Source organism: Gekko japonicus, unplaced genomic scaffold (assembly GCF_001447785.1).
Source record: "Gekko japonicus isolate JY-2015 unplaced genomic scaffold, Gekko_japonicus_V1.1 scaffold3658, whole genome shotgun sequence".
Lineage (NCBI taxonomy): Eukaryota > Metazoa > Chordata > Lepidosauria > Squamata > Gekkonidae > Gekko > Gekko japonicus.
In genome coordinates this window covers 103247-123269 of record NW_015162590.1, presented here as the reverse complement: position 1 = coordinate 123269, position 20023 = coordinate 103247, and the positions used below count along the sequence as shown (strand labels likewise).

The window sequence follows — 20023 nt, the reverse complement described above, 5'->3', positions numbered from 1 at the left end:
CCCCCAACTAGCTGAAGCCCTCAGCTTAGGGGTACTGTGGTCACGGATGGCCCCAGGAGACGAGCGGAAACGTTTCCAGAAGGAAAAATGAGGAGTAGAAGGGAAACACCCCACAAAAAGACGCGCATTTAGCCCAGAGGGAGTAGATGATCTAGGGAGGACTGGAGACCTAACTCCCCGACCGAAACAAAATATACTCACTTGCTCTTCGGGTGTGGGACTGCAATTAGCGATACTGAATACCAGTCATGTTATCAACATAAACAATACTAATGACACAATGTCGTTAAAGAAAACAAAGTATTGGGGGGGGGGATATATGGAGGCCATAAATCATAAAGATCAACAAATCTTTACAGATTCCGCTACAAAAACCGAAAGTCCACAAGCGCTGTATTGACCTAGGTTGGGGTTCCTGTTTCTCTGAAGACAGTTTCAGAGGGTGGCCGTGTCGGCCTGCAGCAGAACAGGTTAGATTCCAGCCCAGTGGCCCTTTCGAGATCAACGAGAGTTTCGGGACATAAACTCTTGAGAGCCAAAGCTCTCTGGAGCTTTGAATCTCGAAAGCTTATACCCTGAAGCCCTTGCTGGTCTCGAAGGTGCCGCTGGGCTGGAATCGAACACATTCTCCCGCAAGAGGAGAAGCATCGGCAAGAGCGGTAAATGCACAAATCCTGAAGTTAAGCAACTTTCCAAGGCCTGCTCTGGGTCCCATACGTGGCATCATGACTGCTGTCTTCTAACCCTCAGGAGATTTTAACCCATAACCCATGAGGCCGGATGGATAGCCATCCACTGCAGGCATCTGTGAAACTCCCTACTTTCCTCTCAGACACAAAGGGACAGGGACAGGGACAGGGACGGGCTTAGTTTCCCAAAGGTCTCCTTGTGACCACCAAACTGACCACAACCTTCAGATGAAATCAGTTTCACTACCTGGGAAATGGAAGATGGGGGAAACAAGACTAGAATTATCCCTTCCACACACACACTTGATAGTCCTTCAGTCCTTCAGTCCTTCAGTCCTTCAGTCCTTCCTTCCTTCCTTCCTTCCTTCCTTCCTCCCTCCCTCCCTCCCTCCCTCCCTCCCTCCCTCCCTCCACTGACCTACAAATCTTGAGTCGTATCAATCAAACCCAGCTAGGAATAAATGTAAGAGAAGAATTCAAGCCAGAGAGGAGAGAAGAGGTCTTGTCACAAGCTGCCTGAACTCTCGTGGCCTGAACAAGGCATTTAACACATAAAAAGAGTATTTGCTGGCCTAGAAAACATTTAAAAATGAGTAACTAAAATATCCAGGGGAAGCTCAGCTTGCTGGCACATGAGAGGCTTGGTCCCATTTCTCTCTAGCATCTTTATACCACGGGACGTTCAAATAGAGCATGCTTTAAACCACTTTTATAAACAAAGGAACGCAAGGTTTTCCAGAATTCAAGCAAGCATCTGCAGACACCAGTAAGACTCTCGGGGGCCACAAGCACACATGGTGGCGTTACAACCAGATCAGACCACTGGTCCACCTGGGTCAGCCTCGTCTGCTCAGACTGAGCCAGGGTTTCAGACACAGGCCCTTCGCACCACCTACAACCTGAGCCTTTTAGCGGGAGATGCCAGGACTGAACCTGGGGGCACGTGCATGCCAAGCAGGTGCTCTACCATGAAGCCACAGCCCCTCCCCTAAATATAGCCCACAAACTGCAAAGAGGGGCTGTGGCTCAGTGGAAGAGCCTCTGCTTGGCATGCAGGAGGTCCCAGGTTCAATCCCCGGCATCTCCAGTTGAAAAGGATCAGGTAGTAGGTGATGGGAGAGACCTCTGTGCCTGAGACCCTGGCTCAGTGGAAGAGCCTCTGCTTGGCATGCAGAAGGTCCCCGGTTCAATCCCCAGCATCTCCGGGTAAAAGGATCAGGTGGTAGGTGATGGGAGAGACCTCTGTGCCTGAGACCCTGGCTCAGTGGAAGAGCCTCTGCTTGGCATGCAGGAGGTCCCAGGTTCAATCCCCGGCATCTCCAGTTGAAAAGGATCAGGTAGGAGGTGATGGGAAAGACCTTTGTGCCTGAGACCCTGGCTCAGTGGAAGAGCCTCTGCTTGGCATGCAGGAGGTCCCAGGTTCAATCCCCGGCATCTCCAACTAAAAGGATCAGGCTGGCAGGAGGTGATGGGAGAGACCTCTGTGCCTGAGACCCTGGCTCAGTGGAAGAGCCTCTGCTTGGCATGCAGAAGGTCCCAGGTTCAATCCCCGGCATCTCCAGTTGAAAAGGATCAGGTAGTAGGTGATGGGAGGGACCTCTGTGCCTGAGACTCTGGCTCAATGGAAGAGCCCCTGCTTGGCATGCAGAAGGTCCCAGGTTCAATCCCCGGCATCTCCAGTTAAAAGGATCAGGCGATAGATGACGGGAAAGACCTCTGTGCCCGAGACCCTGGCTCAGTGGAAGAGCCTCTGCTTGGCATGCAGGAGGTCCCAGGTTCAATCCCCGGCATCTCCAGTTCGAAAGGACCAGGCAGTAGGTGATGGGAAAGACCTCCGCCTGAGACCCTGGAGAGCCGCTGCCAGTCTGAGTAGACAATACTGACTTCGATGGGCTAAGGCTCTGATTCAGTATAAGGCAGCTTCATGACTTGAACTCTCTGTTCAAGAAAAAAGGGAGGTGGGTAGCAGAGCTGTGCAGGGACAGCAGGCTTGGTGCACGGAAAAAAACCCTCAACTTCCCTCTTTTAGCCCTCAACAGCGAGACAAGGAACTGCCCATAAACTAGCTTAAAGCCCTTTCCTCTTTTCCCTGATCCAACCGGAAACCCATCCATAAAAGTCTCATATTAAGAATGTTCTACTGATGGCAAGACACCTTTAATTACAGGAATTTTACAAGCTGAACCCTTAAAAAAAAAAAAAAAACCTTTCACGTTACTCCCGGGGACGAGTTAATTTGCCCATCTAATTACCACCTTATTCTTCAACATCAGGGGGAAGAGCTATTTCTGGGAGAGCTGCAAAAACCGTCTTTCAACATCTGTTTGCATCTCATGTCTGCAAGAGAATCAGACATTCGAGACTGTCCGAGCAGCCAAGCAGACGGTGCACAAATGGGAATCCTCCTGATGCCTCCCCCTCCAAGACCTCTCCTTCCTCCGCCGACATTTTCCTGTCGTTCTTGACAATACAAAACACACTTCTCCTAAAAGTGACAGAGAATCCCGTGGCACTGGAAAACCCACCATTTCCTTCTTACTGGGCCTAGAGCAGAGACTCACAAACTGGTATTTAACAGGGGGTGGGGGGACACTAGGGTTTCCAGCCGCCCGCCCCCCGGTCACCAGCAGAGATGGAGGGGTAGGGTTGCCAGATCCAGGTCGGGAAACTCCTGGAGATTTGGGGGCGGAGCCTGAGGAGGACAGGGACCTCAGTGGGGTAGAATGCCATAGAGTCCACCCACCCTCCCAAAGCAGCCAAAAACAGGGGGAGCAGTCAGTGTAGTCTGGAAACGTGCTGTAATTCTGGGGGATCCCTAGGTCCCACCTGGAGGCTGGCATCCCTAGCGGGACACCGGTGACCACACGTGGCAGCCACAGGTACCGCCTATACCAAACTGGGGGAGCAAGTTAGTGCCTCTGCCACGACACTCAAAATTACCGGTGGTTGCACTTGAGAAATGCTGGATGAGAGCCACAGGAAAAATCAGACTCACAAGGCTGCCTCTCTGGAATGCTTCACAAAATCTGACACAAACCAGGACTGAAAAATCTGGCAAATTTCTGTAAACTGCACAACAAAGAATCCCGGAGTGTGCGTGTTTCGCTCCACAAGTATAATGAATTCCAGCTCCAGTATTCGAGCTCTGTTTCTTTTTAGTGCCCCTGAGCAGTAAGGGACCGTGGAACAAAAGGTAGTTGGATGGCCCCAGTTTCAGAGAGGGAGGAAGACTTCCTGCACTTTCTTCTCCTTCCCATGGTCGTGCCAGTGTTCCCTCTAAGCTGAGTTAGTGTGAGCTCGCTCACAGTCTTTTAGCCTTCAGCTCACACATTTTGGTCTCCGCTCAGGAAGGAGGGCTCCAAGGCAAACAAATGAATGCGGTAGCCAAATCGCTCGCTCACAGCTTTAATGCCAGCAGCTCACAAAGTAGAATCTTTGCTCACAAGACTCCACAGCTTAGAGGGAGCATTGGTCACATCCATCTATTGTCTCCCCATGTCTGTTTATCTAATTGCTGTTTATCTAATTGCAGGCAGTCAAATAAAAGACAGAGAGTCAGACGAACCATAGAGTTGGAAGGGATCTCGTGTCCAGCCCCCTGCACAAGGCAGGGGATTCACAATTACCTCCCCCTCCACACCTGCAGGGACTGCCGTTCCACGCCCAGAAGATGACAGAAAAAAACCCCTCCAGGATCTCCAAGCCAAACTGGCATGGAAAAAACAAGAACAATGGTTGCAGACAGGTCAAGGTATGAGGTGCTTTCATTATAAGGCACAAAAAGAACCCACAGACTATCAAAAGTATCCAAAACGGACTAGATCGCCTTGGTAGGGGAATCCAGATATGCAGCATTCCGGGACGGCAACGGAAGAAAGCCGCTCAGAGATATCTGTAGCAGGATAGCATATTCTTCAGCAAAAAGTCAAGGAGGTTCAAGCAACACTCAAGAACCAGAAATGGCCTCGGCATCGAGGAAATATCAGAGGAGGGCCTCAAATCCACTTCCTTTGCCTGCAGGGGTCTGGGGTAGGCACAACACTGTGCAATCTCCTAACCCTCCATCGGGTCACAGGAACACCCAGTGGGCTTGGGACTCACCCCCCCCTTCTCCCTTTCTGTTTCAGAAGTAATGACCATTATCGTGCCGTTAAAATCAACGATTCCACACTACTTGCCACCAAACCGCTGTTTACGACCATGGTCATGACCCAGGTTGCCGATGGTGGTTCAGTACCAAGTACACATGAACACATGAAACTGCCTTAAGAACGTAAGAACATAAGAGACGCCAATGTTGGATCAAGCCAAAGGCCCATCCAGTCCAACACTCTGTATCACACAGTGGCCAGAAAAACCGGGGGCCTTCAGAAGGTCCAGCAGTGGGGCCAGGACATTAGAAGCCCTCCCACTGTTGACCCCCCTCCCAAGCACCAAGAAGACAGAGCATCCCTTGCCCCAGAGCCCCTATCTATACCTTGTGGCTAAGAGCCACTGATGGACCTCTGCTCCATATGCTTATCTAATTCCCTTTTGAAGCCGTCCATGCTTGTAGCTGCCACCACTTCCTGTGGCAGTGAATTCCAAGTGTTAATCGCTCTTTGGGTGAAGAAGTACTCCCTTTTATCCGTTCTAACCCGACCGCTCAGCAATTTCATGGAGTGCCCACAAGGAGTTCTTGTATTGTGAGAAAGGGCGAAAAGTACCTTACACTTACACTGAGGCCTTACACTTGCCTTACAGTGGGTCAAGTGTCCATCAAGGTCCGTATTCTTGGTGCTTGGGGGGGGGGGTTCAACAGTAGGAGGGCTTCTAGTGTCCTGGCCCCACTGGTGGACCTCCTGATGGCACCTGGTACTTTTGGCCACTGTGTGACAGAGTGTTGGACTGGATGGGCCATTGGCCTGATCCAACATTGGCGTCTCTTATGTTCTTATGTCTGCTCAGACTGGCAGTGGCTCTCCAAGGTCTCAGGTAGAGGTCTTTCACATCACCTAACTGGAAACCCCGGGGGTTGAGCCTGGGACCTTCTTCGAGTATGGTGACGCTTGCTGGTGCAGAAGGAACAGTAAACATAGCAGGTCATGAGCAGATGAAGCTGCCTTATACGGAATCAGACCGTTGGTCCATCAAAGTCAGTACTGTCTACTCCAACAGGTAGTGGTTCTTCAGGGCCTCGGGACGAGGTCTTTCACATCATCTCCTGCCTGGTCCTTTATGAACCAGAAATGCCGGGGATTGAACCTGGGACCTTCTGCTTGCCCAAGCAGATGTTCTACCACTAAGCCTTAGTCCCCATTGCCCAACCATGAGCAGGAAATCAGACGACATTACAACTGTGCCAGGCCAGGGACAGTCATACTCTGGCACAGAGATAATGCCCATTTGCGGACAAAGATTACTTTTTGCCCTTTAGTCAGACCCATAACTGCAGGTGGCGTGGACCCCTTGGGAATTCATCACTGACCCTCTCTGAATGTTCAGTTCTCCATTCAACATGAAACACGCACGAAGCTGCCTTCTACTGAATCAGACCGTCGGCCTTTTAAGGTAGGTACTGTCTTCTCAGACGGGCAGTAGCTCTCCAGGGTCTCAGGCGCAGAGGTCTTTTCGCATCACCTACTGACTGATCTTTTTAACGGGAGACGTCGTGGACTGAACTCAGGACCCAATGTTCCCTCTAAGCTATGGAGTCTTTTGAGCAAATATTCTGCTTTGGGTTTTTTTTTAAACAACTTTTATTAGGATAATACACGTTCACCTTATATCAACTCCAATATATATCCTTTTCTTCTTACTCCCCCCCCCCTTTTCGTAGGCAAATATTCTACTTTGTGAACTACTGGCATTAAAGTTGTGAGCAAGCAATTCGGCTACTGCAGAAATTAGTTTGCTCTGGAGCCCCATCCTTCCTGAGCGAAGAGAAAAATCTGTGAGCCGGAGGCTAAAAAACTGTGAGCTGGCTCACACTAACTCAGCTTAGAGGGAACTCGGGACCTGAGGCTCTTCTGCTGAGCCACAGACTGTCATTAGCCCTTTTCCCTCCTGCCTCAGTCTTTCTAACCTTTCTAGGTTCACTCTTTGCTCCGTTTATTGTTGGTCACGTAGCAGCGGGCCCTGCAAGATCCCACAACGCAAAAAGGCTTGAAAAGACTTTTCTTTTTCTAGAGACTGAATGAGCCTAGTTCTAGAACAGCTTAAGGGACCCCGATCAGGCACTGCTGTCAGCTAAGCTGCCATATGGTTTACAGGCCTAGGGTTCGCCTGCCTGACCTGTGTACGAGTTGGTTGCCACATTCCCCTTTCCTCTTAGTTATCGCTGACCTTGTACTCCTGCCTATGTAGTGTCTCCACTGTAATTGACCGTGAGACTAGTTTCATTTCTCAGCTGAGGGTTGGTTACTCTTTCCTGCTGGTGGGAACAGGGGCAATTGGCACGCCGGGGGGGGGGCTTTTGAATCTGCTATATTATTGTATGCTTGTTCCTGGCTCGTCAATCCTAACAGTGACCATGTTACTGCAACCATAGTACTGACAATAAAGCAAAACCTTTCTTGGAAGAGTGTGCTCCCGTTGTTTGGCTGTGGGTCCTGAACTACCAGCAGCACTGTCGGCTACAAAAATAGCTGGGTCAAGGGACAGAGGTCATTTCTCTACGGTGCGACAAGATTTATTCTTTGAAAGCAAACCCCTTCTTCAAACTCCTGGCCTCAGAGTGACGCTTATGCCCACCAGAGCTTCTGTCTGTTCCTGGAAAGCTGACTGCAGCTGTCCAAATAAGCCCATGATTCCCCTTCCAAAACACAAGCACCACACAGTCCCCGTGATCCTACAACCAAAAGGGAGAATCCCACACCATTAGCTCCCTTGTCTTATGGTAAGAAAATCTCAGGTGAACGAATTCACAACTTTGCAGCTTTCGCTGCTGTGTATTTAACATTCAAATTCAAGCCAGTAAACTCTCCCAGGATTTACAGTAACGAAACCTCTATGTGCTTCAGGACAGACAGAAACTCCAGAGCATTGCTTGTGGGAATGTGGTATCTTTTGCAGCACTGGGAACTGGTGGTTCTCTCCTTTTCTCTGTGGTAATGAGGGATTGTTGAAATCAGATAAGGTTAAGGCCTGGCTTCAGGAGTTACATTGGCTGTGGCCAAATCTTTTGCTTGCGTAATTAAATTTAAAGGACCTCAAGCGAAGCAACTGGTGGGTTATTTAGAAGAAGAGAAGAAGAAGAGATTGGATTTATACCCTGCCCTTTACTCCCCGAAGGAGTCTCAGAGCAGCTTACAAGCGCCTTTCCCTTTCCCTCCCCAGAACAGACACCCTGTGAGGTAGGCGGGGCTGAGAGAGCTCTTTCGATAACTGCTCCTCAGAGAACAGCTCCGAAGCAACTTGTAACTGACCCAAGGTCACACCAGCAGCTGCACGTGGAGGAGTGGGGACTCAAACTCGGTTCTCCCAGATTAGAGTCTGCGCTCCTAACCACTACACCAAACCAGCTCTCATTTTTTTTGTTGCATCTAGCGTGGCACCGCTCAAGGCCTGTAGACTAAACGACCAGTGTCACTTAGGAGAGGTAGGAGGGATGGATGCACGGACGGACGGACGGACAGACAGGGGGAGAGAGAGAGAGAGAGAGAGAGAGAGAGAGAGAGAGAGAGAGAGAGAGAGAGGCAGGCAGGCAGGCAGGCAGACAGACAGACAGACAGACAGACAGAGATGAATCCACTTTTTTTTAAAAAGCAACGTGCTGGGTACACTAAGCACCGGAGATCTGCAAATTGTTGTCCCTTCTCCTAGTGAACTTCCGAAAAACCAATCTGGGAGAAGCAATCCGATAAGATCACCCTTCAAAGCACACTCAGGATACTCCTGAAGCGAACAAACAGGTTAAGCGTGCCAGCCTGAGGCTGCATTTGTTCTTTCTAATCACAGGACGACATGACCTTAAGTGCCACTCTCAAGAGCGTTATGACCACTGGGAGAGCCCCTCTTTCAGGGCACTCGGTGCACACCGGGGAGTTGGAACTCCGTTTGCAAAGCTGTGGGGGAAGAAGGAAAGGGGTGGGGAAGAGACCCGGACTCACCTGCAGACGAGCGTTGCAATGATGACGCACCAGGCCGTACAACAGCAGTCTGCATTCAAATGTTCTTCACTCTTTCGATGGCGACAGCACAGCCAGAAGGAGTAGAAGAGGAGGAAGAGGAGATCCAGAGCAAGGCAGGCCACGGCCACCCCGCCCAACAGCAACAGGGCCTGCGGGAGACAGAGGAAATCCAATTAAATGACAGAACGCTCGTCAAAACAACATCCAGTGCCTTCATGCGGCTATCTCCATCTGTTCTCAAACTGCCTCTGCGTTGTCTTGATCCACTGCCTGCCATATTGCTTATAATATCCTGATCTGAAATGGACAGGTGCCTAGATCCTTCTAATCGGGCAAGGCTTCATTGAGAGAATCACAGAATCTTAAGAGTTGGAAGGGGTTATCTAGTCAACCCCTTGGCACAATGCAGGAAATTCACAAATACCCCCACACCCCCAGTGACTCCTGTTCCATGCCCAGAATACGGCAACAAACCCCCAATATCCCCAGCCAAACTGGCCTGGAGAAAAACTGCTTCCTAACAGCACTAGCCGCATGGCTTCTTTATGGTCTTAAGATTTACTTGGAAGCGTCCGTCTCGCAGCCAGACAAGTAGAACAGCAAAATCTATCAGGTCAACACAACGCGGCGAAATTCGAGTTCTAATTTAACATTCTGACAGTGCCAAATGTACCCATACAATGAACAAAGACTAATTTTTTCCCTTTTGGTCTCATGCAGAGTTCTTAAAGTTGTCGTTTTCTGAAACACTGTATATAAACAAACAAAATCTTACACAAGTCTCAAATCCTTAGCTCAATACGACTCCCAAAGAATTAACAAATAAGGACCTTCCTTCTTACATTCAGGGCTGAAGCCATAACTGGGAGGGTCGTTAACCAGCTATAGTTTAAAACAAGACTATTCCCCGTTTGCTGGTTTCTCATTCACGGATGAAGACTGGCCCCCAAATAACTGGGGGTACAATGCCCTGTTAACAGCAGTGTAAGTAAATTGTTGGAGAGGACACACTTGATAAATGGAAGTGGAAGTGCCAATTTCATTGGGGGGAGGGCCAGATTCTGTTCTTGACGGTTAAGCGCATGATAAATCTCCACAGGAGGCTGATATGGCCACATCAGTCTGTATCTGACAATTCCAGCCAAGGAACACCCTCTCAATCTTCCCTGTTTGCTTCCAAGTGGGAGAATCCATCTCTCGTTGGAGGCCGCTGGCAGCTATTTTCTTAACTGGCGTCACGTTTTCAACCGGGGCCAGCAGCTTTGGCTCCGTGCACGAGATTTCCTGCGAGCTGTAATCCACCCTTCCCGCTTCCCCGCTGTGAACGGCAACAGGCATTTCAGCAGACTGCCCCCCTCCCACACACACCAGAACATTAAAAGTGTGAATCTACAGGCTAGGAGTAGTCTTTTTTAAAAAAATAAATAATAAAATTGTAATTTTAGGCATTTTATAAATAAAAGGAGGAGGACGCAGCCGTCCAGTCCGAGATACAACCCGGCTCTTTAAACCTGCGGGCCTCCAAAGTCAGGGGCAGAAACCAGAGGCCTCGGCGTCCCCGCTCACAGACAATATAGCTGTGTGATGTAGTGGTCAGGGCGTTGTATTCAGACTGGGGTGACCTTGGGTTCATATCCCTACTTGGCCAGGCAGCAAACTGGGTGACTCTCGCTCAGCCTCATTTACGTCACGGCGTTGTTACGTATCACATATGCTTCCTTGAGATCTCTGGAAAACGGCAGGAAGAAAATGTGAACGATTATTCGGGCGCATAAAGGATAGCTCCTCCTTGCGGGAGCATCAAGGGCCACGATAACCAGCCATACGGATCTCAGAGCAGCCGGTCTCCACGCTAGCCGTAGCAGGGCTGGCCCAGAAGGAAGGGTGCTTTTAGGACACAGTTCTGCCTCTTCCAACCCGCTAATTTGACACAGCCCTGCCGCGGCATTTGTTTCGCCGAAAGCATGCGGACACCCATTGTGTGAAGTTCACTTTTCCATTTTGCCTGCTAAACAAGTTTTGTTTTTTGGATTTTCCGGGGACCACCCATCTGGCTCTCTGGGAATCACACAGCAAACTGGGATGATGTACTCAAAGGTTATGGGACTCGATGAGTCAGCGTTGGCTATCATCACTCAAGGCAGACAAATCCAAGAGAGATACGGAGAGGAGGGGGTAATGCTTCCCGAACAGACCAATTCGAAGTAATTTTTTTTTAAAGTCAAAACAGGTGGGTACCTTTGCCAAAAACATTCCCTTAAAAAAAGAAGAACAAGAAGAGGTTAAATTTATACCCCCTCCCTTCACTACCCGAAGGCGTCTCAGAGCGGCTTACAATCTCCTTCCCCTTCCCATCCCCACCACAGACACCCTGAGAGCAGTGTTCCCTCTAAGCTGAATTAGTGTGAGCTAGCTCACAGTTTCGTAGCCTCCAGCTCACACATTTTTGTCTCAGCTCAGGAAAAGGATGGCTCCAGAGCAAACTAATTTACGAGGTAGCGAAATCGCTCGCTCAAAACTTTCATGCCAGTAGCTCACAAAGTAGAATTTTTGCTCACAAGACTCCACAGCTCAGAGGGAGCATTGCCTGTGAGGTAGGTGGGGCTGAGAGAGCTCTCTCGAGGACTGCCCTTGAGAGAACAGCTCTGAGAGAACTTGTGACTGATCCAAGGTCACACCAGCAGCTGCATGTGGAGGAGTGGGGAATCAAACCCGGTTCTCCCAGATTAGAGTCCGTGTTCCCAACCACTGCACCAAACTGGCTCTCTCTCCGCTCGAGTGCTCTCTGCTCAGACTCCAGCCAACGCAGTATTGCAGGGCTGGAGAATTCCCAGACACCATGTTAGGGCTGCCAGCTTCGTGTTGGGAAGTACCTGGAGGTTTGGGGGTGGAGCCTGAGGAGGGTGGAGTTTAGGAAGGGGAGGGGCTTCAACGGGGTCCAATGCCATAGAGTCCTCCTTCCAAAGTACCCATTTCCGCCTAGGAAACTGACTTCTGTCACCTGAAATCATCTGTAATCCCAGGATATCTAAGCCACCCCCTGAAGGCTGCAAACCCTACACCAGCTTGCCGCTGCACCTAGAAATTTCATTGTGGCGCCTCCTTTTTTCAGCCATGGGTTTATTGTCATCAGGGGTCATTTCCTGCAGGAGCGCACAGGAGCGAAGCAGGGGGCAGGCACATGCAACAAGCCCCACCCCCTGCTCCCAGAAGCCCTCAGTCAGAGCAAGAAGTAGCCAGGTAAGTTGCAGAGCCCCCCCGGCCCTCCGGTCCAAAACAGTCCAGTGGCACCTTTAAGACCAAGTTCTATTCAGGTACAAGCTCTCCCTCCTCTGCGAGGACAGATCTGCACGTCCCCCGTACCTCCCACAATAGCTAGCAAACCAAAACAGTCCAGTGGAGCCTGAGCGGTGTGTGTTGCCTTCTGACACACTTCCGGTGATGTCAGGGGGTGTGTCATATGCAAATAAGTTATGCTAATGAGCTATGCTAATGAGCTCCTGCACCTCTTTTTCTACTAAATGACCCCTGATTGTCATATCTCTGAGGGATCCTCACGAGAGAAGCGCTAACTTCTCATTCCACATCAGACTATGTTCTGCTGGAAGGCAGAGACAAACGCGTGCATCAACTCCTTGTCACCAATTGCTTATATGTTAACTTTACACTATTCGGCGGTGACAGATGAATTAAATTTCCTAAATTTTTCGGCTGGCTCCCAGAGCCAAAGAAAAATTTGTCAAGGCCTGCACTATTAGACACGTCTATGAAAACGTCAGATGCCACAACTTCATGTTGCTGGCATTCCGGACGGAGCTTGTATCAACATTATAAGCAGCAGAAATACTCCAAGCGCTTGAACGGATTGCTTTTTGGACACAACGCTAGAAGGTCAGACCTGCCAAACGCCGCGAAGCTACAAATCATCTTAACAACACCTGGAACAGAGCCCAAGGGGGCTTGCTCTAGCCCCAGGAATATTACTGCCCGTCAGTCCGCAGACAAATCGGTCCCAGAAGGGCGCAGTGGAGAAGACTTCATTTCCAATCATTTTCATTTCCCGCAATCCTGATAAAATGACAGAGGTATTTGAATTTTTTAGCAATAAAATAACTTTTTTCTCAGCAGGGGAGCTGGCATTAGGAATACTACAATTAAATTAAAAACCGGTTGCTTTTTAAAAAGAAAGAAACGGGGACGGTTCCCTCTGTTACCACACAATAAATCAAGCACATCTCCTGAAGACAAAAGTCCACGGATCTGAGGCTTTTCTCACTGGGGAATTCTGTGAGCCAACTCCCCATGCTTTATGTTAAGCCAACAGCAGAATTTGAACATTTATGTACATACAAAGGGGCCTTAGAGCCCAATAACTGGTCCATCAAACTCAATATTGTCTACTCTGTGAGGTGGCAATTCTCTGGAGTCTCGGGAAGAGAAGAAATGAGCAAGAGCCCAGTAGCACCTTAAAGACTAACAAAATTTGCAGCAGAGTATGAGCTTTCGTGCCACAAATTTTGTAAGTCTTCAAGGTGCTACTGGGCTCCTGCTCTTTTCTACTACTACAGACAGACTAACATGGCGACCCATCTTGATCTATCAGGTAGGGAAATGCCGCTTCCAATACCTGCTAGCAGGGCTTTTTTCTGGGGGAATGCGCTGGACAGTGTTCCCTCTAAGCTGAGTGAGTGTGAGCTAAAAGGTAAAGGTCTCCCTTGCTCGAAAGCCAGTCGAGTCCGACTCTAGGGTTGCGGTGCTCATCTCCGTTTCAAAGCTGAAGAGCCAGCGCTGTCCGAAGACGTTTCCGTGGTCATGTGGCCGGCATGACTAAACACCGAGGCGCACGGAACACTGTTCCCTTCCCACCGAAGTGGTACCTATTTATCTACTTGCAATTTCTTGCTTTCGAACTGCTAGGTTGGCAGGAGCTGGAACTAGAGACGGGAGCTCACTCCGTCATGCGGCACCCAGGTCTTGAACTGCTGAACTACTGACCTTCCACAGCCTGCAGTTCAGCGTCTTAACCATTTGAGCCACCGCAGCTCCTGAGTGTGAGCTAGCTCACAGTTTTTTTAGCCTCCAGCTCACAGATTTCTGTCTCAGATCAGGAACGAGGGCTCCAGAGCAAACTCATTTATGCACTAGCGAAATCGCTCGCTCACAGCTTTAATGCCAGTTGCTCACAAAGTAGACTTTTTGCTCACAAGACTCCACAGCTTAGAGGGAACATTGGCCTGCCGGTGATCCAAGTGTGTACAGACACAGGATAACACACTAAAACAGCTGTGAAGGGTGTACTGGGGTATGTTTATGACTTAATTGTGAGAACAGGAGGGGATTTGTGGGTGCCACTTCCTAATCGAGGACGGGCAACACCCAGTTTGTGGGCTGTGGAAACTCTGTGGGTTATTAATCTACGTGTCAGTTATCATGAATGTTAACTTGTCGACTTCTTGTGACACAAAAGTGCTTTCCTGGACTGGCTCTTTCTCAATCCTCCCGCTCTGAATCCTGATGTAGTCTGCGGACCCCTGCCGCAGAAAGCATGCAAAGGCTCCCGCGATATCCGTGCCAAAAGGTGACATCATCTCGTTCTCCTGCCCGGCTCAATTTCTCGGGAATTGGTAACAGGAAGGAAGTCATTAACGACTGACTACCCCCTCTCAGCCGCACTCGATGACCAAAAGACGGGCAAAACCTTTCAGCGTCTACAGACAGGCCTGAACCGTTGCCGACTTATTAAAGAGGCGCTTTGTGTTGTGGAAGGAAGCGCCAAAACGTTTAAGCACAAACCACTGCTGACATTAATCATTCTAGGACATTCTACAAAAAAACCCAGGCTTCTATCGTATCAGCCAGCCACTGGGAGTAACTCACCTTTTGGTCCTTAGATGACAGCTTCCGCCCTAGCTAAGATGGCCAGTAACGAGGCAATAGGGCTCGGGGAGGGGAATCTCTGGTGTGACACCAAATTCTGGATTAAGGCAGAAGCACAGCATGGGTCTAGCCCATTGCAAGGCAAAACAGAGGGGACCCCCCCCCCAGTTATGATGTGGCTTCTTCTAGGGTAATTGCTCTTCCCTACTGCTGCGGTGGCTCAAGTGGTTAGGACGCTGAACTGCAGGCTGTGGAAGGCCGGTAGTTCAGCAGTTCGAGACCCGAGTGTGCCGCATGACGGAGTGAGCTCCCGTCTCTAGTTCCAGCGCCTGCCAACCTAGCAGTTCGAAAGCAAGAAATTGCAAGTAGGTAAATAGGTACCACTTCGGTGGGAAGGTAACAGCATTCCGTGCGCCTTGGTGTTTAGTCATGCCAGCCACATGACCACGGAAATGTCTTCAGATAGCGCTGGCTCTTCGGCTTTGAAACGAAGATGAGCACCGCAACTCTACAGTCGGATTCGACTGGCTTTCGAGCAAGGGAACCTTTGCCTTTTTACTGCTGGTGGGTTCCTTGCAAAAAGACCCTGGGTGTGGGACAATCATGTTAGAGAAGGAGAATCTCCCCCACACTCTCCAAATGTGGTTTGCACTGACCTCCCCTCCCTACAGAGCCAATCATTATTAAATGAAGTTTTGATCGGATCTGGCAGACTGTCAACCGTGCCCCGCTAGCTGAAAAGATGGATTTCCTCACGATGGATGCTTGTTGGCTTGGGGGGGAGGGGGAGTAAAGTACGTGCAACAAAGAAAGTGTGTGTGTGGGGGGGTGCAATGAGGCACCCCCATATAATTGTAGTGCGGTAATTAGCAACATCAATATGATTAGTCTGGATGCAGCAAACTGAAATAGATGCATGGAGGATCTTGAGAGTCAAGAGGCCGATCTTGTAAGTTACTGTCGAACACACCGGAGGGGGGAAAGGTCTTTGTTAGCATGACTTCATAATGCGGGAACAGTCTAGAATGTCTGGAAAGGTGCCACACCTGACTCACTCTCGTTACGGGTCTTCTGCCAAGGGCTGAAAGCCCCCAGGCGGCTTAAAATGTTTGTGGCCCGTTTCTCTACAAACACTCAGTGCAGTTCACAAAAATGCCAATCAGCAGAACTGCACTAAAATCACGGCATCTCTGCATGGCTATTGGTCTTCATTCTCTTCAGCCTCACGATATCCTCACAGAGAACGTGCAAAATAATCGCTTCCGTTAAAAGTCCTCCGACAGGGGCCAAAACCCAGATGCTGTCAGGAGGTCCACCAGCGGGGCCAGAACTCCAGAAGCCCTCCCACTGTTGTCTCCCAAACGCTATGGGGAAGCAACTGGTACAGAGGTGCATACCGGCAAGGTGCAGTCCTGCAGACGTGAGACATGCTTATCAATAACTGAAGCTCCCCAGTTGTCTTTACGGGCAGCCCTATGTAGGGTGCTTTACAGTAGTCCAGACTAGAGGTTGCAAAGCCTGTGTAGCTTGGTCAGACGAGCCTCAGTGAGGAGATATCTGATGTGCCAGCCCAAAAGGGTGGGTCCATGGACACTCACAAACTCTTTACTCGGATCTGCCAGAGGCAAACGTCCCCTGTCCAGGGTGTATCGTGCCCCCTTTTAAGCAATGGATATAAGAAAATGCAGTACTTCATTGGCAGTCATTGGGGCACCGGGGGGGGGGGTGTCAACAAAACAGCAGGCTTCAAACTGACTGTACCCCACCCATCGAGGGGCAAAAAGATCTGTCGCACTGGTTTGTGAGTGCAAGAGTGTAGTGTTAAGAAGGAAGACTAGAGATGTGCAAAAAAATGTAACTGTTGTTCCCCCCCCCTTCCCGTTCGGGTCTATTGGGAAAAAATCGGGATTTCTGGAAAATCCTGAATTTTTCTGGGTCCAATAGACCGGAGAAGAAGAATTTTAAAAAAAAGAAAAAAAAAAAGCCAGCCGCTGCGCCAATGGGAAACAATCTGCTCCCCGTGGGCACAGCCAAGCCTGGCTGGGCTTACTTCTCTTGCAGTCTGGTTTAAACCAGGCTGAAAGAGAAGCAAGCCCCAGGAGCTCGGTGCGAGAGACCGCCAAAGGTGTTTAGAAGGACCGTGATCCCTTCAATCACGTTCTCCATTGGGTGAGTTCACTTTTAAACGCTGACTATCCAGCAGCACCCTAAAATTCTGAATATTGTCAGGCTTTTTCGGGCCGGCCATTTCAGATGGCCGAATGAAGCCCCGCCCCCGCCCCCAATCCAGTTGAAAAAAATATTTGGAAAATGCCGATATGGTACTTTCTGAGTATTTTTTCGGCCGTTCTCCATTGGGTGAGTTCACTTTTAAATGCTGACTATCCAGCAGCCCCCTAAAATTCCGAATATTTTAAGGATTTTCCGGGCCCTCCATTTCAGATGGCCAAATGAAGCCCCACCCCCACCCCAAATCCAGTTGAAAAAATATATGGAAAATGCCGATAAGGTATTTTCTGAGTATTTTTTCGGTTCGGGTTTAGCTGAACGCACACCCCTAAAGAAGACACAGGAGGCGGAGGAGGAGGAAATCGAGATCGGATTTATACCCTGCCCTTCACTTGGGGTCTCAGAGCAGCTTACAATCTCCTTTCCCTCCCCCACAAAAGACACCCTGGGAGGTAGGCGGGGGCTGAGAGAGCTCTTTCGAGAACTGCCCTTGAGAGACCAGCTCTGAGAGAACTTACGACTGACCCAAGGTCATCCAGTAGCTGCAAGTGGAGGAGTGGGGAATCAAACTCGGTTCGTCCAGATTCTGGGGAATCAAACCCGGTTCTCCCAGATTAGAGGTCGCGCACTTAACCACGACACCCCAGTTCCAGGGCACCGTTAGCTCTTGAGTACAGCTCTTGTCTATAGTCATTTCCCCATGACCTGCATGGGACCCGATCTCACTAGATCTTGGCAGCTAAGCAGGGGCAGCCCTCACCAGAATTTGGATGGGAGACCACTGAGCAATTCCAGGGCTGCTATGCAGAGGAAGGCATTCACAAACCACCTCTGAACGACCCTCGCCTCGAAAACCTTACAGGGTCGCCAAGAGTCGGCTGCACCCCGACAGTGCTTTACACACACACACACACACACACACACACACACACACACACGGCCATTTCTCATCTCTTGTCCGAAGCCCAGTGCTCCTGTGCTCAAAGGTCAAGAAGAACCGTGACTATAAATGTCATTTACCTTTTCCTGAGCTGCTGAAAACCTGCTGCACATCAAAACAGGTGCTTGAATGAGTGTTCCAGAATACCACTAGCCCCATCGTGAGATTTCTGATAGGTGGGAGATAGCAACGTCTCCCCTACCCCACCCCACCCCACCCGAGTTCTCACTGTCTCCCAACACCAAACCTAGAAAGGAGCAGAAAGACTTCTTCTGTTCTGGCTGGCTATGGGGAACTGAAGCCAAAACATTACACACAGCAAAATGTAAAACAGACCCTTTCGGAACAAGTGATCAGATGCCAAATTCTTTCACAGATCTTTCTGCCTTTTCTGATAAGTTGCTCTCTCCTCGCGGGTACAGCGGAGAGTCTTTTTTTCCTTTCTTTAAATGCCTACTTCTATACACGCAGGTCCTGCACACCTGAAAGGTGCAGATGTATTTTCTCCTTGCGTACATTTAAGTACTCATAAATACTTCTTTACACAGAGAGTACTTCAAATGTAGAATTCGCTGCCAGAGGATGTAGTGATGGCCACAGGAGCGGACGGCTTTAAAGGGGGATTAGAGATAGATCTGTGGAGGATAGGTTATCAGCGGCTACTAGCCATGGTGACTGAGGGAACCACCATATCCAGAGGCAGTCAATCTCTGAATACCAGTGCCTCGGCCTCTGTGCCCTGCTGTTGGCCCTCCGGAGGAACTGGCTGGCCGCTGTGTGAGACGGGATGCTGGACTAGATGGACCAGCAGGGCTCTTCTGATGTTCTTATCAGGGGAAGGCCTCGACCTCTCTGCCCTACTGCTGGCCCTCCAGAGGAACTGGCTGGCCACTGTGTGAGACAGGAGGCTGGACTAGATGGACCTCTGGTCTGACCCAGCAGGGCTCTTCTGATGTTCTTCTCAGGGGAAGGCCTCGACCTCTGCCCTGCTGCTGGCCCTCCAGAGGAACTGGTTGGCCACTGTGTGAGACAGGAGGCTGGACTAGATGGACCTCTGGTCTGACCCAGCAGCGTTCTTCTGATGTTCTTATCAGGGGAAGGCCTCGGCCTCTCTGCCCTATTGCTGGCCCTCCAGAGGAACTGGATGGCCACTGTGTGAGACAGGATGCTGGACTAGATGGACCTCTGGTCTGACCCAGCAGCGTTCTTCTGATGTTCTTATTCGCCTAAGCACCAAACAAGATAAGCAAAAATCTTCCCCAAATGTACAGTTTTTACCCACCCCCATTTTCTTTAGGGCTCTCCCTAATTTCAGGGTTCTCTGCAGCCGTCTGCAACCAGTGCGAACGCTTCTGCCTTTAAACTGAAACAGATTTACAGACAAATCTCCCAATTCCAACTGCCGAGGCTTCCTTCCTGCCCTCCCAACAACAAAATACCAAGAAACAGAAACACTAAAAAATAGCATTTTACAAAAGATAAACACATGCCGCGTTGCCTCAAACAAAGGCAGATGTCCCCTTTGGCTTTCTGGATCCCCGTTTCACAGCAAAGGAAGCCTTCAAAAACATTCTCGAGGAACAAACATCGCCACTTCAAGTCCACAACAGGCAGGAAACGGATCCAAAGCCGGCCGAGGACCCACCGCAGACACAGTCGGAGCCAGTGCTTCTGAACCCTTGACAAGACTCCGAGCCTCATTAACCACGTTCCTCGGCACTCCGGGCCTGCCAAGGGCAGCTAATTGACTGAAAGGGGCCTCCTGTGGGAACCTCAGTGTTTTCTCGAAATGGATTAGATCTTTCTGGCTGGCTGTGCAGCGGGTCTGGATTCGCTCTCTCCCTTTTCAAGCATCCACCCAGCACCATGAAAGTGAGACAGTTATCTCCAACCAGATACTTTCTTGTGAATAGGGTTCTGGACAGGGCTATTTTGGGGCAGGAACGCACAGGAACAGAGTTCCGGCTGGCTCCCGAGTTGGCCACGGCCAGCAGGAACTCATTAGCATAACAGGCCACACCCAATAGCAGGAGCTCGTTAGGATTGGCTACATTAGGGGTGTGTGGCCTAACATGCAAAGGAGTTCCTGCTCCAAAAAAAGGCCCTGGGTTTTGACAACAAACAAGGTAAACAGAATAAGAAGCAAAAGGTGGGTGTGGCTGGATGACCACACTTCT

At 49.9% G+C, this 20023-nt stretch overlaps 1 protein-coding gene across 1 annotated transcript in view; it reads right to left on the bottom strand.

The window, feature by feature from the left end:
• TTYH3 (tweety family member 3) overlaps positions 1–20023 on the bottom strand; it is an 80316-nt gene that overhangs the window by 11019 nt on the left and 49274 nt on the right. Inside the window, exon 2 of the mRNA XM_015406462.1 lies at positions 8780–8949. Coding sequence (XP_015261948.1) covers positions 8780–8949 — 170 coding nt within the window. The remainder of the gene's footprint in view (positions 1–8779; positions 8950–20023) is intronic.